A 21,628-nucleotide genomic window follows, 5' to 3' on the forward strand; every position below is an offset into this window, starting at 1 on the left:
TTCTCCAGGTGTATTTCTGTGGCGTTTTGAATAAAAAACAGCCGGGTAGCTACTTTTCCCCTCTTCCCTTCTCGTTTTTCGGCGCTTGCTGTCTGAGGTTTTGCTCGCGCCGCTCACCGGGGTGGCCGAGCTGAAGGTGAGGGAGGAGGGCATGGTTTTCACGACGAGGGCGGTGGCTGTTCAGTTTTCCCGAGGGGTTTTCTCTGCTCTTTGTTGATGGGTTTGGAAATTGAGTTCCCTGCAGGGTAATGGGGTGGTGAGAGGGAAGAAAATCCATATAGGAGGAATACCAAAATTGGGGAAGAAAAATAGCTAAGGATAGTTGACAGCAGAGGAATGTCCCCTCCCCTGCACACAGGTGTATGTTATTATTGAGGTAAATTTAAGCACTTCATAGTCCCCTACTGCAAATAGAAAGTAAGCCAAAAAAGTATTGGTATTTGTAATTGTAATGTAGAAATCAAATAAAATTCTGGGACGGTTTGTGGGTTTCTTGAGTTTGGTTTTTTTTTTTTTGTATTAACATAGCAACCACGAAGTGATGTGTTGGGTTTGCTGTGTGGTCAAATCTGAATTCCTGACCCACAGCTACTGTAAGGAAGGGAGCTGGCCTCCTAAAAGAGGAGGAATGGGTCTCCATCCCTGTCTGCTGTTCTTAGGAAAAGACTTCCCTCATAAATAATTTTTGCTGTTTTTCAGGAGTTTGACAGCAGCAAAATGCAGTTGACTTGGGAAAATTATTGTAACTTCTGAAAGCAAAATTGTATGTGCTACAGTTCTGTCACTGCTGTGTATTCCAGCGCTTTATCCATTTTATGTGGAGTTGCAGGTAACAACTCTGACTTAAGAAAAAAATCATAACTAAAGGAGAAGATGTCGTTATAAAGTGAAATTATAATATATGTTCTATGTTCCCCCTTTATTGTGAGATTTTTTTTTTTCTTATTTAGCAATGAATATTGGGCCTACATTGCAGAGAAAGTAAGTCTGAGACGGACCATATCTCACTGTCCTTGACCAAATATTAAAAAGATGTTCTTTTTAGAAACATGTCAAAGAAGTAAAAATAATTCTGTAATTGAGAATCTAATGTTTTTCTGCTGATCTTCAGTTGTATATACACTATTGCCATTCATAACCCATAGGAAGTCTTGAAACTAGTGAAATAAAGTTTTAGACTGGGTTACTAGTGAGGTGCTGGCCTTCATTTTACTCTCTGTTAGGATGTCTTCTCTAACCAATGTGAAAGTCAAAAATATAAAACTCGGAACACTTTAGGAAATGATAGGTCTGATGCTGTGCATTTACATTATAGGCTTTAATATTTAGTTGAGATTGTCTTCGATCTTGGCAGCTTTGGTGAACTGTCTATGAGAAAGGTAGTTATATTTAAAATATAACTGCAGGGTGTGTAACCTGATGTCCTTTTGGGCAGCATTTCCTGAGAGGATTTGCTAAATGCAAGCTTTTGGGCTCAAGGCTGTGTGCTGTTGCTGAGCAGAAGTTAGACAGCTCTGGCACTGTTTCAGAGAAATCCATGGAACGTGTTCATAGGTTATTATGGAAGCATTTTCCAGCACTGTCGCTGCAGAATGCTAAATAAAATAGTGAAAACATAATTGCTTTATCTTCTCTGCAGTGCTGCAAACACTTCTTGTTTTCTCAAAGCTTTGCATAGCCACTGATTTTTAAAGAACCTTGCTGGTGTATTTCTATTTCTTAGAACATTTTAAGCTGACAAGTGAAGAGATTTTACCGGTGCTTCCATATGCAGAGGAATAATTTGAATAGGGGGCCATAGGCAGGATTTCTAACCCTTACCCAGATAAATGTGAAATGCATTGTCTTAAATAATTAGATGAAGGCATGTTTGTAAAAATATTTGGCATCTTTTTCTGTGTTTAACTATTGGTGTCGGTACTTCTTGATTATCATTGCTATTTCATCTGGGCCATGGCTTTGCAATACTCCTGTTAAAGGAATTGTGGGCACACGAGTGGCAAGGATTTCTTAGCATTGAACGAAAGAGCAAAGATTTCTTGCCCACTTCCAACAGCATCTCTGTAACCTTATGAATTGAGAGATCCTGTCCCTGTTTGCTAAAGTAGGTGTGTGTTTTTATAAACCTAAAATGACACTGGTGGTAATTCCATTGATATAAAGTATTTGGATTTCAGAATAGTTTTCTATAAAAACGTCTCCCTGCTGAGACTAAGCTGGTTTGAGATGAAGGATAGCTTAGTGACCAGCTAAATGATAGAAAAGATACGATAGTGGTAAAGGGAGTCCTCATAACAGAGCAGGATTACTAATGGACTCCAATAGCTGTAAGGGCTGTTCAACATGATTATTAAATTTGCCACTGAGACGTCTCACTGTCATTTGGCAAAACTGGCTCCATGCTGCACAGAGCTAGGGAGGGTGAGGGACTTAACCCTGTTCCAGCCTTATCTGACAATTTATGTGTAGTGCTCTGCATAACACTTAGATACGTAGGGGAGAAAGGTGAACCATGGGAGCAGACAATTGCAAGTGGCTCAGGAGCAGTCTGCAGCCTGCTTGCGTGACTAAATGAGAGCAAGAGGCAACTCGTGAGGGGCGTAGTCTGGGATTGCACTTGGTCCTGACACTGTGCCCTACTGGCAGGATCCCCCTCTCAGTGGGATAAGCGCTTCTGCACTGACTTGGGATGTGGATCAAGCCCTTTAAGATTTGTGCTAGGTTTATTTTAGAGTTCTTAGGACCTGCCTTGGATGCTACAAAGCCAAGCCTGCTTCCCATTCTTTGCATGTGTTCAGCTTTGTTCAAATACAAAGCTCTTGAAAATTTTAGAAGGATGAAACAGAACGAGAGACAAGCAGTACGTGTACTATAAAGTGAAATAAAGAAACCATGTACTTGTCTGCAAGGATTTACAACTTTAACCTTAGCTATGACAATGATGAGGTGCAGGTGATAGGGAAAGGTGTGAACAGTGAGAGATCCCGCAGCAGTCTGCTGCATGTTTAATTGAAAAACCTGGATTTTAAAGTGACTTGGGTTCAGATTTAATAAATAAGCTAATGTTACAGACATGTAAATGGGCTTTGTGACAGAAGCGAGCATTTGGTGCGGCTGAGGCATGGATTCTGTTAGGTGCTCAAACAAGTGGGAAAATAATTTCCTGAACTGAAGCTTAAGATGAGGAGGTGTAGATTTATGGCCTAATAGACTGTGTGACCTCTTTATAATGAGCGTCTGAGGTATTAGCAAACCAAGAACGGAAGTCTCTTTAATTGAAGAAGATACTTTGCTATATTAGCTTCATGTTGCACATCTTATGCTTTTTAATTAATAGTTTGAAGTCAAAGTTCAGCTAAAGTTTCAGTAGACTATTTTTTTGGGGGGTGGGGGGGTGTCTCTTTGCAGGAATGATGACTATCTGGAGTAAAAATAGACCATTTTAGAAAAATGCATTTTGTAACCCATACCTGCATTTGAAGAATGCCTACTTAGCATTGAGTTTCAGATGTAAATATTAGAGGGAACTTTTTTGGTATGATTTATCAAACTTTATGGCTTTTCAGGAAGGAGTATTTAGATGCCTCATTTTAAATATTTTTTTAGGGTGCAGTTTATTAGATGAAACAATTATGTCATAAAAACCGAATGGTTTGTGGAGAGATGATGGTCTCTGGCAATGTTTATCCACACAAATCACTTCCTTTCTTGGAATAAAAAGTGTTCTTATATAGACACAAAGAGTGCAGGAAAGACGGGAGCTAAAGCAAAGCGTTGTATGAAATAAAAGGGCTATTGAGAGAACATGGAAAGTGAATGCTAATGTGGGCCTGAGAGATACCAAGTCTTCTGATATATTTTTGCCACCTTTGTTTTGTGTAAACCTCCACCACACAGTCATCATTCAGAAGGAAGAATATGCAACAAGAGATGTCATGTTGACTGTCACAGTTCACTCATTTCAGACACTTATGTGTTTCAGCAAAGGAAGAGGTTGTTGGATAACAGGAATATACTCTTGGAATTTGGGGAATGTGTTTTAAGGCTGGTGGATGAGCCATCCTGTTTCTTGATTACCATCAGCTCCAGCAGTGGAGGGGATTCAGAACTTCAGGGCCTCACTGGAGGTGCGAATGCCTCAGTTTTGACACAGCAGAAGTATTCTCTTTTTCAAACAGAGTGAACAGAATAAACAGTGTTGGACCTCACCTGTAAGGTACCCCCTTCCTGAGTCAGTTCATACAAGCTGAGATTGCTGATTCCTTTTTAAGAGAGAGTTCAGAATACAAGATCTTGAGAGTTTTTTGTTGGGGGGGGGGAGGTGTTTGGGGGTTTGTTTTTTTTCCTGGTTAGCTTGTTTATTCAGTTCCTAATGTGAAAAGTTCTGGAAATGCTGAAATGAACTTGTAGAAGATATCAGCTGGTGGGATGTGGTGGTTATTAATGAGATGTCTCGTGGTACAGATAATTTCCGCTGGTGTAAAACCACTGCATGATGTAAAAAGAATGGTTTTCATAAGAACTGTTTCCACCTATGTGACACATGAGCAACTTTGGAGAGCTTGGTTTGGGTTGGAACCAGGGTTAACCATACACAGGAGCAAGTTAAGCTGTGGTAGTCTCAGAACCTCTGTTTATGCTTCATAGTGTTTTGGCCAACAACCACTTTCTTTCAAGCCTGTTTCAGTTAAGCTTCCTGTTTTCCTGGCTGCCCTGCATGTGCTAGGCTGCTGGTGACTTATATTGCCTTCCAAACTGAGTTTTGCACTTCTTCTTCCAAGAGAGGAAGATGCAGTAAGTGGTCCTCCTGAGCACAGAAGGCACACCACGTTTGTCAATTTGCCATGGTGGTAAGCAGTAACTCTGCAGCAGAACACGTACAGAACTGTGTGAAGACAAATCTTGAAAATGGGCTGTGAGTGTATTAAATATAAAGCTGCCCTAACCATGCTCCAGGCCCCAGTTCCTTCCCTCTGGGGAATGAGGGGCTGGATGGGAGTTTTACATGTGACTGATGGAAAAGGTGTGCTTGTGTTGGATGTGGATGACGAACTAGATGTCAGTGACTACCTACAGGTTTATGCCAAAAAGTCAGAGTCCGTTTTGTTTTGCTGGAGGCAAACTGCATGCTGTGTGATGTCGGGCGCTTCTGCCCCTTAGAGCCTTCAAGCTGCCAGCTGCCCTGGTAATACCTGGTATGGTTCTTCCCTTAAGTACAGAGAATCACTGCTGAATGCCTGCGCAGTGGCAGTGGTGTATTTCTCTGTCCAGCACTCTTCTATCTAGGTACCCGTAATCACATTCTGAATAGTTTTCTTCTATATTTCAGGTTTTCCTTGCATACCCAGTTTTAAAAGTGTCCTTTTTCACATCCAACTGTTTCTAACTCCTCTGCCAGCACACAGTGTATCAACCTGACTATAAACCACAATTTTTCTTGGTTACCCTTTTACTTCAGTCCTAGGGCAGGTTTATTCCTGAACATAGTGAAGCATGCTTAACTGCTGAGTTTTTAGCATGGAAATGAGTTTACCAATAGCTGAGCTTAGGATGGTTCTCATTACGTACTGAATTTTGAGGCATAGAAAGTGACTGCAAGTATGTTTTTATTATCTTTGTCACTGAAAACCTCAAAACGGTTTTGCAGTAACATTTTTAAACAGCCTTTAAACAACGTGATAGCTCCTGTCAGAGGTCCTTTTGATTTATTGATTCTGAGCCTTGTTGCGGGAGGGATATGATTCCATGACTTTCACTAATTGAATTGGAAGACCTGTGTTTCTGAACTGATAAAGTAATACTCATGTTGATAAATCAGCTCTGCAGTACTGGAAAGCTCTGCCCAGATCTCCATGAAAATGTTTTTAGTAATTTTGGCATTCCAAAATACTGCTGAAGTACTAATTTCCTACAAATACAAGGTTATTTCCCAAGTCGAGAAATTAATGTGGTTTAAGTTATTCCATGAAAAACAGATAAGGGTTTAGTGGGGAGAACCCTTAAGGAGCTGGACTGTTCTGTTCAATAGCATCTGATGCATAATGAAATTTGGGAGGCCTGCGTGGCTGCACCGCTCCAGTTGGAATTATGTCAAACACTGGAAATTCCAGACCCTTTTTTGAGGTACGAGTCTGAATTTGTTTTCATCCTTCTCATCCTCACTGTTCTCGTTGTCCCTTAGTGCAGCCATCCGGTGAGATGGGGAAGACGGGTTTGTTGCTGCACTGGTTACTGGCAGCCTCGTTAGTTGCTGTGGCGGTTGGCTTTTGGAGCTACAGCGATCGGGCGGCAGTATGCCAAATGCACGCTGCTAAAATCATGCGTGTCCTTGCCAGTGTCTTGAGGCAGAATTATGCCTCATTCAGAGAAAGTTGCACCGGCTGCCTGAAAACTGGTATGATAAGGGGTTTCAGAGGGGAATTCTGCAACCTGTAGAAAACAACCATGTGAAATGTTGAGATTTTTACTGGTGCCCTGTTCTGCATCCCATCTGTTTTTGAGGTATCTGTAGGCAGTGTTCTAAGTTTTCACTAATTTTAATGTTTCGTATTTTATTTCCTCTACTTTTGCTATCTGGGGTTATAGGAACAATATCAGGCTCTAGGGAGTTTCAGTTAATGGATCAAAGTATTAAGTTGATAGGGGTTGATAGGCATTTCAAACATTTTTAACCTCTGTTGCTCATGAGAAGCAGCAGCTAATAATGGGTTTCAGATCTGTGATTCCAACTTGGCCATCTAGTGTTCAGCCCTCCGTTGAGCCGTTCACCTGTGGTAGTGTTTTTCATTCTCAGACTATGAAACCTTTACCCAAACGGCATGATGCCATGTGCTGCAGATAATTTCAGTAGGTTTATTAGTGTTTAGTGCATCCATGGAATAATAAAAATCATTCCTTTAATGCAAATAGTATTTTCTTTTAAAAATGATGTTAACAACACGGTTTAAGATTGCTTGAGAAGTAGCTGAGGCTTTTTTGAACTAAATCCTAAAATGTTACCTTTACCTACTAGTTTCCTCTTTGGGAAATAAAAGCATAACCTTTGACTGGGAACTGTAACCAATGTATAGGTGAGCCTGTTTCATGCTATGGAATCTATTACGAGAAAAAGACCCTGGTAATTCCTGTGGGTTTGGCTGTTGCATTTAGCAGAATTTTTTTTCCCTTTCCATCAGCTTATTGATGGCACATCCATCATCTCTGTGCAGGTTCACATTCTTTTGTTGATAAATGTGTAACTCATTAGGCAAATTTGGATAGGGCAACAGAGCTGGAGAACAAGTCTGAAGGGGAGTGACTGAGGGAGCTGGGGGGTTTAGCCCAGAGAAGAGGAGGCTGAGGGGAGACAATTACCTGAGAGGAGGTTGTAGTGAGGTGAGGGTTGGTCTCTTCTCCCAAGTAATAAGTGATAGGACGAGAGGAAATGGCCTCAGGCTGTATCAGAGGATGTTTAGATTGGATATTAGGGAAAAATTTGTCACTGCAAGAGTGGTCAGGCCCTGGCACAGGCTGCCCAGAGAGGTGGGGGAGTCACCGTCCCTGGGGGTGTTCAAGCAATGTGTAGCCATGGCACTTGGGGACATGGTTTAGGAGGCCTGGGGGTGTTGGGTTGGCGGTTGGACTTGATCTTAGACATATTTTCCAACCTTAATGATTCTCTGATTCTATATGTTCATTTGTTGAAGTAGGGCAAGTCAAGGGTGATGTGAGAAGCTTAATAAAACTGGTTTTGTGATACAAATATTTTGTAGCATCTAGAAGGTTTTTGGCTCTGTGCAGGGGTGTGCAGCTCTGTGCTGCTTATACTGAAAACGCCTAATGTAGGGGTAGATCAATTTCTAAAAGTAATCTTAGTTTCAAGAGGTTGACAAGTTTCTGATCCAGGTTTTTATTTGACCTGTATTACTACTACAAATGGTCAATGAGGGGTTTAAGTTATGCTCTTTTCTCTTTAAATTATGATTAAAAAAAAAATTTTATAATAGGGTCCTTTCCAGTTTCTAGTCTAAACTCTGTCCTTACTGTAACTACAGATAAATCTCTAATTGTCTTTATTTTTTCCCACAGATCAATATTTAGAAGTTAGTTAATGAAGCCAAACCACTGTGCGGCTGCACTGAGTCTCAGCATGAACAGTTTGTGGTAAAGTGTTCCTTCTTGATTAAGTATTTATAGATAGTGGGGCTGAGAAAGGCAATTGTCCCTAAAGCTTTGGCATCTCTACAGTATTCTCATAAGAACAAAGATGATTCAAATAAATGTCAGAAGGGATTTGCTGGCTGCTGGAATTAGACAGTTGTGTGATGCAGAATTTTCTTTTGATATCAGCATGGTGTTAGAGTGGCTCACTGCTTTGCAAACTCAAAATACCAATCAAACAGCTGAATTTAAACAGTGTGATGGTTTTCTATTTACGTAAAGTGAAAAAGACAGGAAACAGAGCGCTTGGGGAAAATACCCACTGGTGGGAAGGATAGTGTTTGATTTATTATTATTTTAATTGCCTAATGGTGCTAAGGGAGAGTCTAATTAAAATCCCTGGAGAAGTCTTCAAAGAAGGAAAGGTAAATATTGTAAAATGTTATTTATAGCCTTTAGTGTTTCTTCTCACCCGCATAAATACAAAAATTAAATACAAGGGCTGGATCACATCTTCTGAAGCTTTTCCTTCTCATAGGCAATGTAGAAGATTCAAACATAGCTGCCCGGGAAATAATAGCCATGTAGGGACTTTGTAAAGGCTGTGCTGCCTCCACCCACCTGCATGTCCTGATCCTTGTGTTCCTGTACTGGTCTTGGCAGAACTTGACTATGGCATGGACTCCTGTCAGGCTGTCACGCAGTCTTTAATGGGCCATTAAAATGTGCCAGCATGTAGTTCTGAATTGTGTTTTGATTTGGGATAATGTTTTCTGGCAAAAAAAAAAAAAGAAAAAGGCGTAGCCCACAGTCAGATACAGTGTCCAAACCCTGTCAGAGACAGAGCAAGAATGTTCTTTCAGCCGCTTGCTATTTCCCCTCTTTATGGCTTCCCATCCTCCTGATCTGGTAACATGACTGCTTTTTTAATCGCTGTCTAATCCAGTTTGCTAAAAATGATCCAGGTTACTCTAAAAGGATTTAATGTTGTGGGTTTTTTTCTTGGATTATTTTGAGAAACAGCTGTGGCGCTACACTTAAATTTAAAGGGACATTATGTTCTGGGTGGAGGGTAGTTATGCAGGGTGCTAGATAGGGGGAATATCTTCTTATTTGCCTTAGCTGTAGCCAGAGAAGATAATATGATACAGGTTTTTAGGCTTAGAGTTCATTATTTAGTGCATGAAAGAGACTGTCTCCCCCAAATATTTATTAATATATGCTTTGAATATATTTAAAATAGACCTGATGGAAAATTTTCAGGGTGAAGATCATAAAAAAGGAAAACACTTTTTATTGACAGGATTGATTTTAAACATCCCATAGGAGGTGCTTTCTGTCCTGTTCCAACTCCCATTTTACACTAAAAGAGTCTCATTTTAAATGTTTCCTTTACGAACAGTGGATGTTTTGAAGTCCAGTCAGTGGTGTCAGTGGCTCTTCTGCCCAGGTTGTCAGAACCGTTTCCTGATTGCCTGCAATTCGAAAAGGTAGACTGGAGCTGTTTAGAAACTGCAAGATAAATAATTGTGAATATGTTGAATATGAACCTGGTAAAGAACTATTTAAGTTCTTAATTTCAACTTTGGCATAAATTAGAAGGAAAGAGAAATTTTAAGTTAAACCATGCATTTCTGGTATACAAGTATAATGAATGACGTGTTGTATGTTCATAGCTCTTCACTTGCCATTCCTCCTTGTTGATTTGAAAACTGATCGCAGAAAAAAAATCTAGAAACTAGGAAAAAAGTTTTCTCTCTCCATTTCTCTGTCACTGTTGCAAAAGCCGTCACCTGCTCTTCTATAGAGGTAGGCCTTCTGGTCATTGGAGACTCGGGTAGCAAGGTAAAGGTCCTTGTCCCTTTTTTCTTGTATGTCTAAAGTTTTACAGCTACTTTCTTCATGAGTTTCTTGGGAAATTACTTTATCTTCTACATCCTTGTAGAAAAGGAGAACACAGGCAGAGGGGCTGCCGGAACTGGGGAAGCCTCCTCTCCCAAGTCTGTTACAGAGCAAACGCATGGATTTCTCTGAAGGAAAAGCAGAGCAGCATGCATCTCGCTGTCTGCTAGCGTGTATGCTTCTATTAATATAAACAGAAGTAGATCTGTTTGTGTGCATGTTCTATAACCTACTGCTCTGTCTTCTAAAATGTCCATGCAGTCACATAACACTATAATATAGCAGTTTTAGCAGATCCTGAATTAAAGCCATGCAGAAGTATTCTCAATTTCTCGTAGGGTTGAGTTTTGTAAATATTTATACACAGAAGATTTTCTGTTTGCAGTTTGTTTGCATTAAGGTATGCCCATTTATTTTAGCCATATGAATAAGAAATCATTAGCAATATATTGGAGAACCACCCTCAAGATGCTTACAGTCAGTAAGATCTTATTCTGTTACAGATTTTCTTCCTAGTTCAGCCTGAGACATTTGTGTCTACAGTTTTATAATTTAGTATTTATTCTTGAAGAGTGTTATTATTGTGACTCCTGACAGAATTGCTTTCGTGGACTTATTCTAACAGTTATGGTAAAATAATTGCGAAACAGTGAGGTACATCTTCAAATCTAAGTGATCTTATCTATTGAATCCAGATGACGAGTGCTTTGACAAGTTCTGTCCGTGTTGCTCAGTGTGTTATCAGTGCTGGGTGATGCAGAGCATTTGATTTGATCTGCTGTTTCTGAGACCAAGAGTTTGATGTTGTTGAAATAAGTGATGCATGGCTTTTCAAATGCCAGAAAACAGTGTTTTCTGTTTGTTTTCTTGTCTTCCCTTTTTATTACCTTTTCTCCTGATGACATTTTCAGTAAAATTAAGTTTTTCCAGTAGAGCCATTGCTTGTATGCTATCAAAAAGTTCACATTATGAAATTCCAAGAAACAGTACAACTGAAGGATTTGGGGATTTTTTTAGTGCTTTGTGTTTTCTTTCTACTTTTTCCAGACTCATCGGTTGTCTCCTACATACCATTGCTACCTTCTCACCTGCCAACATGGACCAGTAATTAAAGCTAACGACACTGTGAACGCATTTATCCTTAATTTGTGCTCTTTCAGGGGTGCACATGGAGTGAACACTTCTTTTGTTATGTTTGCTGTGACTTTGTGAATGCTAAGCTGCTTCATCGCAGCATTGAAATACAGCGTCAGCTGCTTTGGGATATATCTTGCCTTTAGCCCAAAATAAGCGTCACATATAAAATCAGTGGCCCAAGATTGTAACTATTTCACTTAAAAGGTTTAGGGCCATTAAACAAATCCTTTATTTGCTTTTTGGTGGTTTGCTGGCAGTAACAATTCTTTTTCCATTACCTTTGTGCTCATATTTTTGAGCAATAATATGTGCCTTCATTGAAGATTGAAGCAATACTTGTATCTTCGAAACTCTTTGGCATTTACTAATGTGCATGACAAATAGCTGCATTTCTAACAGTTGAACAAATCTTGGCAGCTTTGGTATGATATTACATATCTGTAACTATTGCTTAGGAGACCAGGATGCTTGAATGCAATTGCATAGGGTCAAGAAGAATTGATTGATTAAATGCAGTGTGTTGTATGGCAACATTGTTATGTTTCTTGAGTGTTTAGAAGTGTTCTAAATGTTTGCGTTGCTTTCAAAAAGTAGCGTTCTTTTCAGTACACTTAAGTGTGAATAATTAGTAACATCTACGGTTTACTCTAATTATATAAAATGTAACAAACCAAATACACCCAGCATCTTATATTTTATGCAATAGTACTCTATTTTATAATCAGTTCACTTAGTTTTCTGTGTATATGTATGATCAGACTAGAACTACATTTACTTGAATCTTCAGTTGTGTCATTCTTTGTGTCAGTGTCTGAAGCAAATTACCTCCTACTCAAAGATTTGGAGTGATGAATCTTAGCAGCACAAGTTCTCTGAGGTTTCTGCAATAATTAAAATATTTTGATAATAGTCCCAGATCCTGTACTTAGAAATCAGCACTCTGGAGACAGAGACATGAGAATGGTCCTTTGCAAATGTGAGTTTTCAAGGGAGTGGGGGTGGCGGGGAAATCCATTCTTGCCTTTTTTTTTTTCCTTCCCCCCCCCGCTGTTCATTCTGAAACGATGACTTGATGAATGTCATTAGGCTGTAATCCATTTATTCCGTGTGGTGGTGGGAACAGAGAACTAGATATTTCGTTTGGACTGAGTGAACCAGAGTCGCTCTGAACTGAGCCCCCGCTGCCATCAAACTGAGATATCTTCTTCTTGATCATTTTTCTTTCTTTGGCTCGGCGATTCTGGAACCAGATTTTCACCTGTGGTGTTATAAATGATACCTGATTAATTCAAAGTAGTGGTCAACTTTTTTACAGTAATAGTAGCGATGAAAATAGAGATAAGTTAAACAAAAACACCAAAAAAACTTTCACCCCCAAAAAAACCAGAAACCCTAAACCAAAAAAGCCAGCACTGGATTTGTGCACTGAGAAAATTTTTAGTTACTCTGTATTCGTTTTCTACGTCATAATAGAAAATGACTTTCCCTTTTTTTTTTGACTTGGTGTAAAGTGAACTTGCTCTGTTTTATTTAGGAACATAGGCGTCAGCTCAGTTGTTCAGACCCAGTGTCCACCTAGTTCATTACCTCAGCTTTGACAGTACCATGTGTTGTTATGGAACAATTTTAAAGATTACTTCTTCATCTATGTTACAGATGATTTTGAACACAAGTAGTGAGGGTCCTTCATTTATATTGTGAGTGATTTTTGTGTGTATGTGTATTCTCATTACGTGTTTTAAGTTTTTCATTTTTTTGTCACTGGGCTGTGTATTGATATATGTAAAATACATACTTACATACTATGTTGTGTATAAATAGATATATCAGCTCTACTTAATGACAATCAATTTCCCAGGCTAATTGTGCATATGGAAAGGCTCCTATCTGTTTGAAATCTACTCTTAGTTTAAGTACCTGTATTTTCTTTCCTTACGTGAAAGTGTGAATGAGTAGAAAACCCCATCTGTTTTCCTTATTGTTAATTTTCTGTGTTCCCACTTTACCGTTTCTGTTATATCCTTTAAGGTGTATTGAATACAACATTATACAGAAAGTTGTACCATTGCCTTATATTAAAAATCTCTTTAATATTTTCCAAATAGTTATTATTTTATTACCTTTCTGGTAATGGGAGTAAGAAGCATTTAGCTTTGTTATGAGTCTGGTGGAAATGCAGATAGATTATGTATTTTGTTTGCATTATACTTGAAGGAAATGTACTAGTCCAGGACTGGATGGCTTTAAGAGCAACAGCTACATAAGAGGAAACTCCTGGCTTTATGCGGTGTCAGTGGTTACTCCAGGCATGTCTGTGTTCGAAATCAGCCAGCTTGCATAACATTACAGCAGAGGTTTTAAATCTTTTGTAATTGCAGTTCTCTGAAAATTTCTGATGGAGCTACACCCTACTATAGAACAAACTTTAGTCCACCAATGATAACTTGTTTGTTGTAGTTACTTTCTGGGGCCACTTGTAGTCTGCAGAGTGTAATCTATGTACTATTTATGACTGAGATTGAACACCACTGCCTCCAGTGCTTGGTCCTAAAATATCATCGCTTATCCATGGATCCTTACACTTCCAGCCTCAACTGGTCTCTCTTTATTCCATGTTCTTGCACAGACTGAATGCAGAAGCAGAGGAGGCCACTGAAAGAGGAGAATATTTGAGAGAGCTGAATATGTATATTCAGAAAGAACAAAAGTTGGTAAAATTTTAAGCAAGAGATCTTTCTTTTTAGATTTACTTGGGGGCGATAAATCTGGCTGCTACGGTATGAGATGCCTTATTCAGTATTGCCAAATCTTCCCTTATCCTCCAACTCTAGCATTGAAATTCTGTTGTATAAGGAGGGTTGGATTCAACACTTGCTATATTTGCAGACTGCAGAGCTGCGCTTCGTAAGCGTGCTCTCCAACACAGTGATTTTAGGGAATTCTTTATCCTGAATTCTTCTCGTCTTTGAACACACCTAAGGTACTTAGGCCGCTGCTCAGGAGACTGTCTTTATTCTGGACAGAGCTTAAACAGGTACTTGATATGATCGAATGCAGAGCTGCTTTCCACAGAAGCAATGGATCTAAGTATGCACCTGAAGATTTCCTGGATTGGCTACATGTATGTGTATAATAGGCATAAAAACTTGGCACCAAATTTAGCAGCCTAGAGGATCCTGTACCTAGTGGGTGTGAACTACTATAGGTGAAGTACCTGTGAACACAATAGCAAAAAGAAATCCTGACTTAAAAATCAAAGGCTGTAAAATCTCCTTAAAATCTGCTGAAATCTAACTGACTGAGGAAGAACGTGGCCTGTGGAAAGAGTGGGAGTAAACTTGTAACAAAAAATACATGGATATCTTGTTTGATTGCTCTTTGAATGCTGAGTTTTTCTTTTCCCGGCTTACAGCTGAAATGTATCCAGTGCTTTGGGTTTTTTCTGGCCACCATTTTCCGGGATTGCAAGAAGAAATAAAATGGTGAATGTCATAACTATTGAGAACACAGCTAAGATAATCTTAAGCTGAACTGTTTAAATTCTAGCTGTCTAGCCACTTTTTCTAGTATAAATGATTTCCTAATTTTTAGTTACCCATAATTGGAGGTTTCTGTCACATTGACCTATTTACTGATTTGTATTTGTGTAGTGTATTCTCTGTATGTCAAATATACTCACAAACTTTATCATGGTTGCCTTCGCACTACTTTTGGATACAGAACGTGAATGTTGCTCATGTCCTCTGGCAGTAACAGTGTCTGGTGAATGGGTGCGCACGAACGATGGATAGTTTCTGTGTACCTGTCTTTCAGAGAGTCCCAGGTTTGCTGCAAGTTCTGACTTTCTCCTTATTGTAATGTATCTGTTGCAGTGAAATTCCTTCTCTAATTCTAGCCTCTGATGGTCTGTGTAAACGACTCGGTACTTTTCTTTTGTTCTTGTTTTACCTGTTTAAGAAAGAAATATTATTAATACTATAGCATCTTTCTTTCAAACATCTTGGACATTTTACAGACATTCATTAAACTACAGAGGACTTGCACAGGATTGTTTTCTGTGTTACAGAGGAGGACTACGGGGTGTAGAGGGAACAAGTGAGTGTTGGTTATCATAACGGTCTTTCCCTCTTTATCTCCCTCTCTCTATAAACATACATTTAAATGTAAAGCTCAAGCGACAAACACCCTGAAGCATCTTAAATAATTCATAGCAGTACATAACTGGTGCTGGCTATATTTGATGTCAAAGGGGTTTCATTTTGGTGCTCACTAAAGCGACTTCCGTGTATACACGGACATAAATACGCAGGATTTCAAGAGTGAAGTTCAGTTGCAATTTGTTTAGTTGTACCGTGTCCTAACTCTTTGAGGTTTTAAAGATCACCTCCATTACACAAAGAAATATCCTACTAGAAATGCTTTCGCTTTCTTGTGCGGCCATAGGACATGCTTGTAAGTTCAGTAAAAACTTGCAGTTACTTTTTCAGAAAGGTCCAGTCCTGCAAGATGCTGAGTGGCTGTAGAGCTCTTACTGGGCGTGCCGTGCTGTGTGCTGAGCTTCCTTTGCAAGTTGAAGGCACTTGGCAAGTTGTATGATGAGGCAATAAAATACTTGTAAAAGGATTTCAGTATCATCCTCTCTCTAATGTATAAAACAAATATTCTTAAGATATATTGGATGAATACTGTTAAGAGAAGCATTCCTTGATGTTTAGAAGGTATCTCTCATTTCACAGACTTTTTTTAACAATTCTTCACGTAACAATAATACGGAGAGATCACTTTTCAACTTATTTGTTCTCCTTTGCACTTTCAACAGCCAACTAGGTAGTTTTCCTTTTTCTTCTGATCTTCCCAGGTTTTTTTTGATGTGAGTTTTCTGGGACAAACTGTAGGACAAAGACTCCTTTAAAGTGGTTCCCTAAAATCCATTGAGGTGTTAAGATGAAGCACACGCCACACAAAGGAGCGACAAGGAGATCTTATCAAGAACCCCTTTCACATTCAGAAACACAAGCCAATTGGTTTGGAATTTACAAGCCCTAAACAAATGTCAGACTCTTTCATCTTAGCAGAGGAAAAAAGGACAGAAATAGATGAAGGAATACTTTTTCCTCAGTCTCTTTAATTTTGGACCAACACCGAGGGATAGACTGCGATATTTTTATCTGAAGGCTAGAAGTAGACATAGCTTAAGACAGTTTGAAATAGGCATAATTATGGATGTTTTCCCAAATCCTGTGCCACTTTGACGTCTAGCTACAAGGTTTTTCTACCTAAATTTGCAGGACTAAATCATCAAACCGGGTGTACTTTTTTCCAACGTACAAATTGTTGGCTTTGAAATATTTGCCCTAAGTGATAGTTATAGTGTTAACAATAGTACAGATATTCACGTTCCTTGTAAACTAAAGGCTTAGAAGGTAATCTTTGAAAACAAGTTAAAATTCAACAGGGTTATTCCGGCTTCACTATAATCAGCAAATATAGCCATGATTTGAGGGGGTGGAGAAAAGGAGTAGTTTTCCCCATTCCCCTTGGTCATAAAATTCACAGAGCATTTCTTCTGAAGACAATAAAGCTAGGAGAAGGCCTCTTTATTTGCTGTGAAAATCATCACCCTTTCCGGCAATATAACTCCTGAAGAAAAGAGGGAGAAGGAAGAGACAAGACTGCATATCAAAGCAAAGAGAAGTGTTGAAAGGGTCTGTTGCCTCAATATGACAGATAGGCCTCAAAACCTCAGACAATGTAGGCCAGTGGAAAATAGATGTCACAACTAGTTTACAAAGCAAAATAAATCGGCATTAGAGCAGGGGCCTGGCCTTTTTTCTGCTTTTCTATTTTGCTTTCTGGCTGTGTTTCTGGTGTGATGTAATCTGAATTACTTGTACATCACTGCTTTTTTAAACAAAGATGTAAAATGTGTTGGCTATAGTTAAAAAAAGGCTGAGGCTGATCTTGCAAAATATAAAAATAATGTTGTCCTTTTGCTTGCTCCTCTTAAAGTCCACTCTCTTCCTGAGAAAGGTCATTCCCAGATGAAGTTTCATATGAAGTTTTAAAAGATATCAGATCTGTTTTCTAGGCCCGTGTTTAGATACCTTCTTTTCAGTAAATTTCATGCCTTAGAGGCTTTCTTGCTCTCATAAACCACATATTCTTAGACTGTTGGTTGCATATGTTTTAGAAATTATTTTAGAAATTAAGTTCTGCTCTTACGTAAGTGAAGTTGATAGGGCATTTTGTCATTGATTTTTAGTAAAAACAGGATGAAACTCTAAGGAATTCTGTAAATGTTCTTTTTCTCATTTTGATAGCCTGTCTGGGCAGATACCTTTAACAAACTTTTGATGTTTCTTGTTTTAAATTTTGTATTGTCTCATCAGTTTGCAATGTCTGTGTATTTGAAATGGAAAAAGGGTTTGGTTCTGAATATACAGTTATGGTCTTTTAGTAAGAAGATACATAATTTAAAATCAAATTTTGTCTATTTAAAGGACATAGTACTTCTGTGTTCATGATGTTGTTTCATCCTGAGAATTTACTTGGTCAGGTAAATTTGCATTTCACTTTTCTTGCAATTTAATTTTTTGTATAAAATGCTAAATACAAATGTTACAAATATACAAATGTAGTGTATTTAATAGAGTCTAAACAGAGGGGAAAAAATTCCCATTGCCTCAGAAATAATTCCCATTGCCTTTAGGACAGTATTTCAGTAGGCTGCCTCATTTACTTACATGTGGGTTTGATTTCTGCTCACATACATCCATGTGAGTACATGCCACTAGTGAAGTTAAGGACACACACATGCTTGCGTATAGAAATGTATTTGTAAAGTTTAGGGCTGTAATTCTGAAACGTTAGAGCAATGAACTGTATTAAGCAGCGATAATATTGAGGGGGAGGAGCCAGTAGCTACTTTGATAGCATGAATAATGTTATGGCAATAAGCAAAAACAGAGAGCAAGTCTGTTTCAAAAAGTGGTTATAATGGCATCAAGTAAGTTTTCTTAAGTTATCTTCTAGATAAAGCACTGATAAGTTAATATGTAGCTGTTACATGCATGATTTTAGCCTTGTCATTATTTGTTTGAATTTCCTATCATTTTTCACAACTTTTTATTTGTCAGTATTAAAATTTTCCAGGTTTTAGTTAATGTTATTTTAAAAACACCAATGAAAAGCCAAATCTATTTTGTACTTTTTGTTTTGCAAAATACCACATTTGGTGCTTTACTCCCCAAACCCCTTTTTTAAGCTGCGTTCATGTTTTGAGCCCAATTCAGTGAAGTCCAGAGCTGTTTTTAACACTTCAAAGGACAGGGCTCTAGGAATGTACAGCCTCAGGACATGTATCTATTGACAGGCCCCGATTCACCTGTCCAGCATTGTTCATAAAATGTTCTGGCATGCGTGTAAATTCTCTGTGCTTTTCGGACTAGAGATGAATTTAAGCACATAACTGTTTTTCTGAATTGCAGATATATATTTTATAAAGTTGAGCAAGCATGTGAAAAACATTTCTGGGCCTTCCATGTCTGTGCAATAAGTGTAAAACCAGGATTTAGATTTTTAAGTCTGTTTTATCTTTTAAGAATGCTAACACATTTAAAATGCAGTGACATGACAGAGGCAGGGTTGCCTCATTGACATTCAGTAGTCTCAATTGAATTTGGTCTACACTCAAGTCTCGCATCACTTCTACACCTGGAAATCTCCAATGATGTTAATGAAGTTACTGCTGATTTACATGAGTATACGTAAGGGGAAAAAAACAGACTATAAATCTGCTTGGCTTTGAAGAGCTTTGTGGAGGCTCCAAGTGGAAGGATGGCCTTGTGATATCTTAATGTTCGCGAGGCATTTTAGATTTAGTAACATTGGGAAAACTGTGTATCTGCTTTATAACTAAGAAACAATTACCAGACTAATTTTGCTCCTGAGTAATAACCATTTGAAGGAGGATTGTGCTCAAGCGGCAGTGCTGATTTTCTGTGTCTCCTAAGATTGCGTCAATTGTAATCGCACTCCTTTCTTTAGACCGTTTTCTTTGATGCTCTCTAACACACACTTACTACTTTTAACCTTAACAATAGATTTGGCAAACCTTGCTACACCCAATTTACACCTTGGGAATATACACCGAGAGGTTCATCTGGTGTGCAGCTTGTGACAAAACCAGGCGCACCAATGAGTGGCGCTTGCAAGAAAGTGATTTTTAATTGTGGAATTGTGGCAAGCTGCAAAATTCTGGCACTTGAGAAAAATCCTGTGAAACTGATTTGAAACTAAATGAAAAAGAAGCTTAACTAATGAGAAATGTGGGCTGCAAAGAAAACAGTCTATGCTGATCATTTGAGTCTGATTACTTCTCTAGGAATATTTCTTCTAATAAATCTGGGGAAAAAAGACACAGGAATGAAAGCAGAAAATTGCATAATCGCTAGAGTTGGATCAGAGGGCATAATTTTCTTTAAAAGTATTGAAAAGTCTGTGAAGATTTGAAAAGATCAACCTGATCTTATATTGATATTTACCTTGTGGCACGAAACAATTATGTAGTATTTTTGCCTGTAACTGCTAATGTTGCTGCATTCACTGTTCCGTCACATTCTCACGAGTATCATGTTTTCCATCCAAAGTGCTTTACAGAATGTTACAACAAAGATTCTTGGACTTGAGTGAGATGCAGCCATATCTAAACCCAACAGCCACTCCGCTGTAGTAACCCTGTAAAGCCTTTATGGGATGAAAGTGAAACTAGTGCAAATTTAGTTAAAACTGCATTAAACAGCAGTAGGTTAAATAAATGTCATAAATGACCCACCAACCTATGTGCTTCAAGTAAAGTTAATTATTTATAAGATCAGTGATAGCAGAAGATAGATGCTTTCTCAGGTTGAAAGTTGAATATACACTTACCAGCAGTGTTAGCTTGCACTGTTTTCCTCATCCATTCGTAAGAGCTGTGCCTTTGGCTGTTGGGAGAGATTTGCTGTGTATTAATTGTTTCTACGGGAGGTAACCCCCCGGATCCAGCGGGATGGAGGGAGCTGTAATCAGCAGAACTGTAGGAGACCTGTCCAGGAGGCGAGCCATTGATGTGTGCAGCAGCAACCGTGCTGGAAGGTCCTGGGCCGTAAGCGTTCCAGTCCTCCCTCTGTGGGCCATAGTGAGATCCCCAGGTTCCCGCCGGCTGCCCATGGGTGTCCAGAGTTGGCACAGGATGATATCCCATGTAATCTGAATAGGGCGGAGTGGACACAAAGTTTTGCACTGGCAGGTTGTTGCTGCTGCACCTTGCAGATCCCGGATACATGCTGGTTTCTTTATCCAGGAGAGAGCTCACATACATGATGCTCACAGATTGTAAATACCTTGTCACAACATCTTGTTCTTCCACATTTTCTTTCGCTGCTTAAAAATAACTCTGATTGGTTTTCTCTAATAATGCCGCTCTGCTTGGAATCTTCTACTTCATCCTCTTTTATTATCAACTGTGTTACCAGGTGCTGGTGGTAATGGTTTACCAAGATCTTGTCTGACGTCAGCCTAACTGCCTGCCTCATAATTACATTTACATTCAAATGAAGGGCTGACCAACCCCACCTTTCTGCTAGTTCTGTGCTTTCTCTTTTAGGGAACTTTTATCTATCCTATTACCCTTCCCTGATATTCAGCAGCAATTCCAGGACTGGAAGATGATGCAACAGTTGCTTGTACTTGTAACTCGCTAAATAGATCTTTTTTTAAGAGGAGACAGTGGGAACTGTAATATCAGTGTTTGGCGTTCAAGTGATTCTTGTCCGAAACCTGTATTTTTGTGATGTGTTACCAATCACCAAGTAAATTGGTTACTCTCTTAATTTCTCAGATACTGGAAAAAAAAATCTCATTTTTACTTTTTAAATTAATGGATGCAGTCAATGTGAATAATTGTAAGGCACTAACTTCAGAATACGGAGCACCTTGTAAACATCATGTCCTGAGTAGAACTGTCTCAAAAATTTTCCCCTCGTTACTGATGTTTCTGAGTAGTTTTCCAGCATGGGAGAAATTAAGGCTGTAACTGTAATGCACATGTTCACGTTCTCCCCATACAGAGTGATTTAAAGCGATTCCTTCATCTGGTGGCCATTGCAAACTGATAAATTTTAAAAAGCAGACAATAAATCTTCCTAACAAAGATGATGCCAGAAGTACAAAATAAATGACTGTAAAAAGTATTGAAAAAAGTCTCTGATTAGACCCAGTAATATTGTGGCTTCTGTTTCAAACTGAAGAGAACTTTTATCTGCCTGAAAGGCTGGGTTCCTTCCTCTGACGCTGCTGTGGAGCAGTCTGTTTTCAGCGGTGGCAGCCTAGGTAAGTGCAATCAGCAGAAGAAACGTCTGGGTTATCAAGTTAGTGGATCAGAACTGCCTTGATGCTTTTCTGTAAAGCG

The 21,628-nt window shown here is 38.9% G+C and overlaps 1 protein-coding gene and 1 long non-coding RNA gene across 3 annotated transcripts in view; one reads left to right on the forward strand and one right to left on the reverse strand.

The window, feature by feature from the left end:
• The window catches only part of LOC135315390 (uncharacterized), a 313,306-nt gene that overhangs the window by 489 nt on the left and 291,189 nt on the right, over window positions 1-21,628 (forward strand). The window contains exon 2 of one of the 2 annotated variants that reach the window (XR_010374853.1): window positions 8,068-8,142. The exons of the other annotated variant lie outside the window; for it this stretch is intronic. This is a non-coding gene — a long non-coding RNA (uncharacterized LOC135315390). The remainder of the gene's footprint in view (window positions 1-8,067; window positions 8,143-21,628) is intronic. 2 annotated transcript variants of the gene reach the window in all.
• CDX4 (caudal type homeobox 4) lies at window positions 9,412-20,836 on the reverse strand. The gene is made up of 3 exons (XM_009512793.2): window positions 20,107-20,836; window positions 14,981-15,126; window positions 9,412-12,436 (listed from the first exon to the last, which is right to left on the reverse strand). Exons 1-3 carry the CDS (start codon window positions 20,537-20,539, stop codon window positions 12,230-12,232), a joined length of 786 nt encoding a protein of 261 aa, XP_009511088.1. The 5' UTR covers window positions 20,540-20,836; the 3' UTR covers window positions 9,412-12,229.

This window comes from Phalacrocorax carbo, chromosome 11 (assembly GCF_963921805.1).
Source record: "Phalacrocorax carbo chromosome 11, bPhaCar2.1, whole genome shotgun sequence".
NCBI classification, from domain to species: Eukaryota; Metazoa; Chordata; class Aves; order Suliformes; family Phalacrocoracidae; genus Phalacrocorax; species Phalacrocorax carbo.

What these genes read in the sequence shown, in the direction of transcription:
- CDX4 (XM_009512793.2), bottom strand. Translation starts at nt 20,539, where the DNA reads ATGTATGTGAGCTCTCTCCTGGATAAAGAAACCAGCATGTATCCGGGA. An exon ending in AGTGCAAGCTAACACTGCTG is followed by an intron (nt 15,127 to 20,106) that starts GTAAGTGTATAT and finishes TTTCTTAAACAG; the next exon opens with GTAAAACAAGAACAAAAGAA. An exon ending in TGGGACTCTCTGAAAGACAG is followed by an intron (nt 12,437 to 14,980) that starts GTACACAGAAAC and finishes ATAACACCACAG; the next exon opens with GTGAAAATCTGGTTCCAGAA.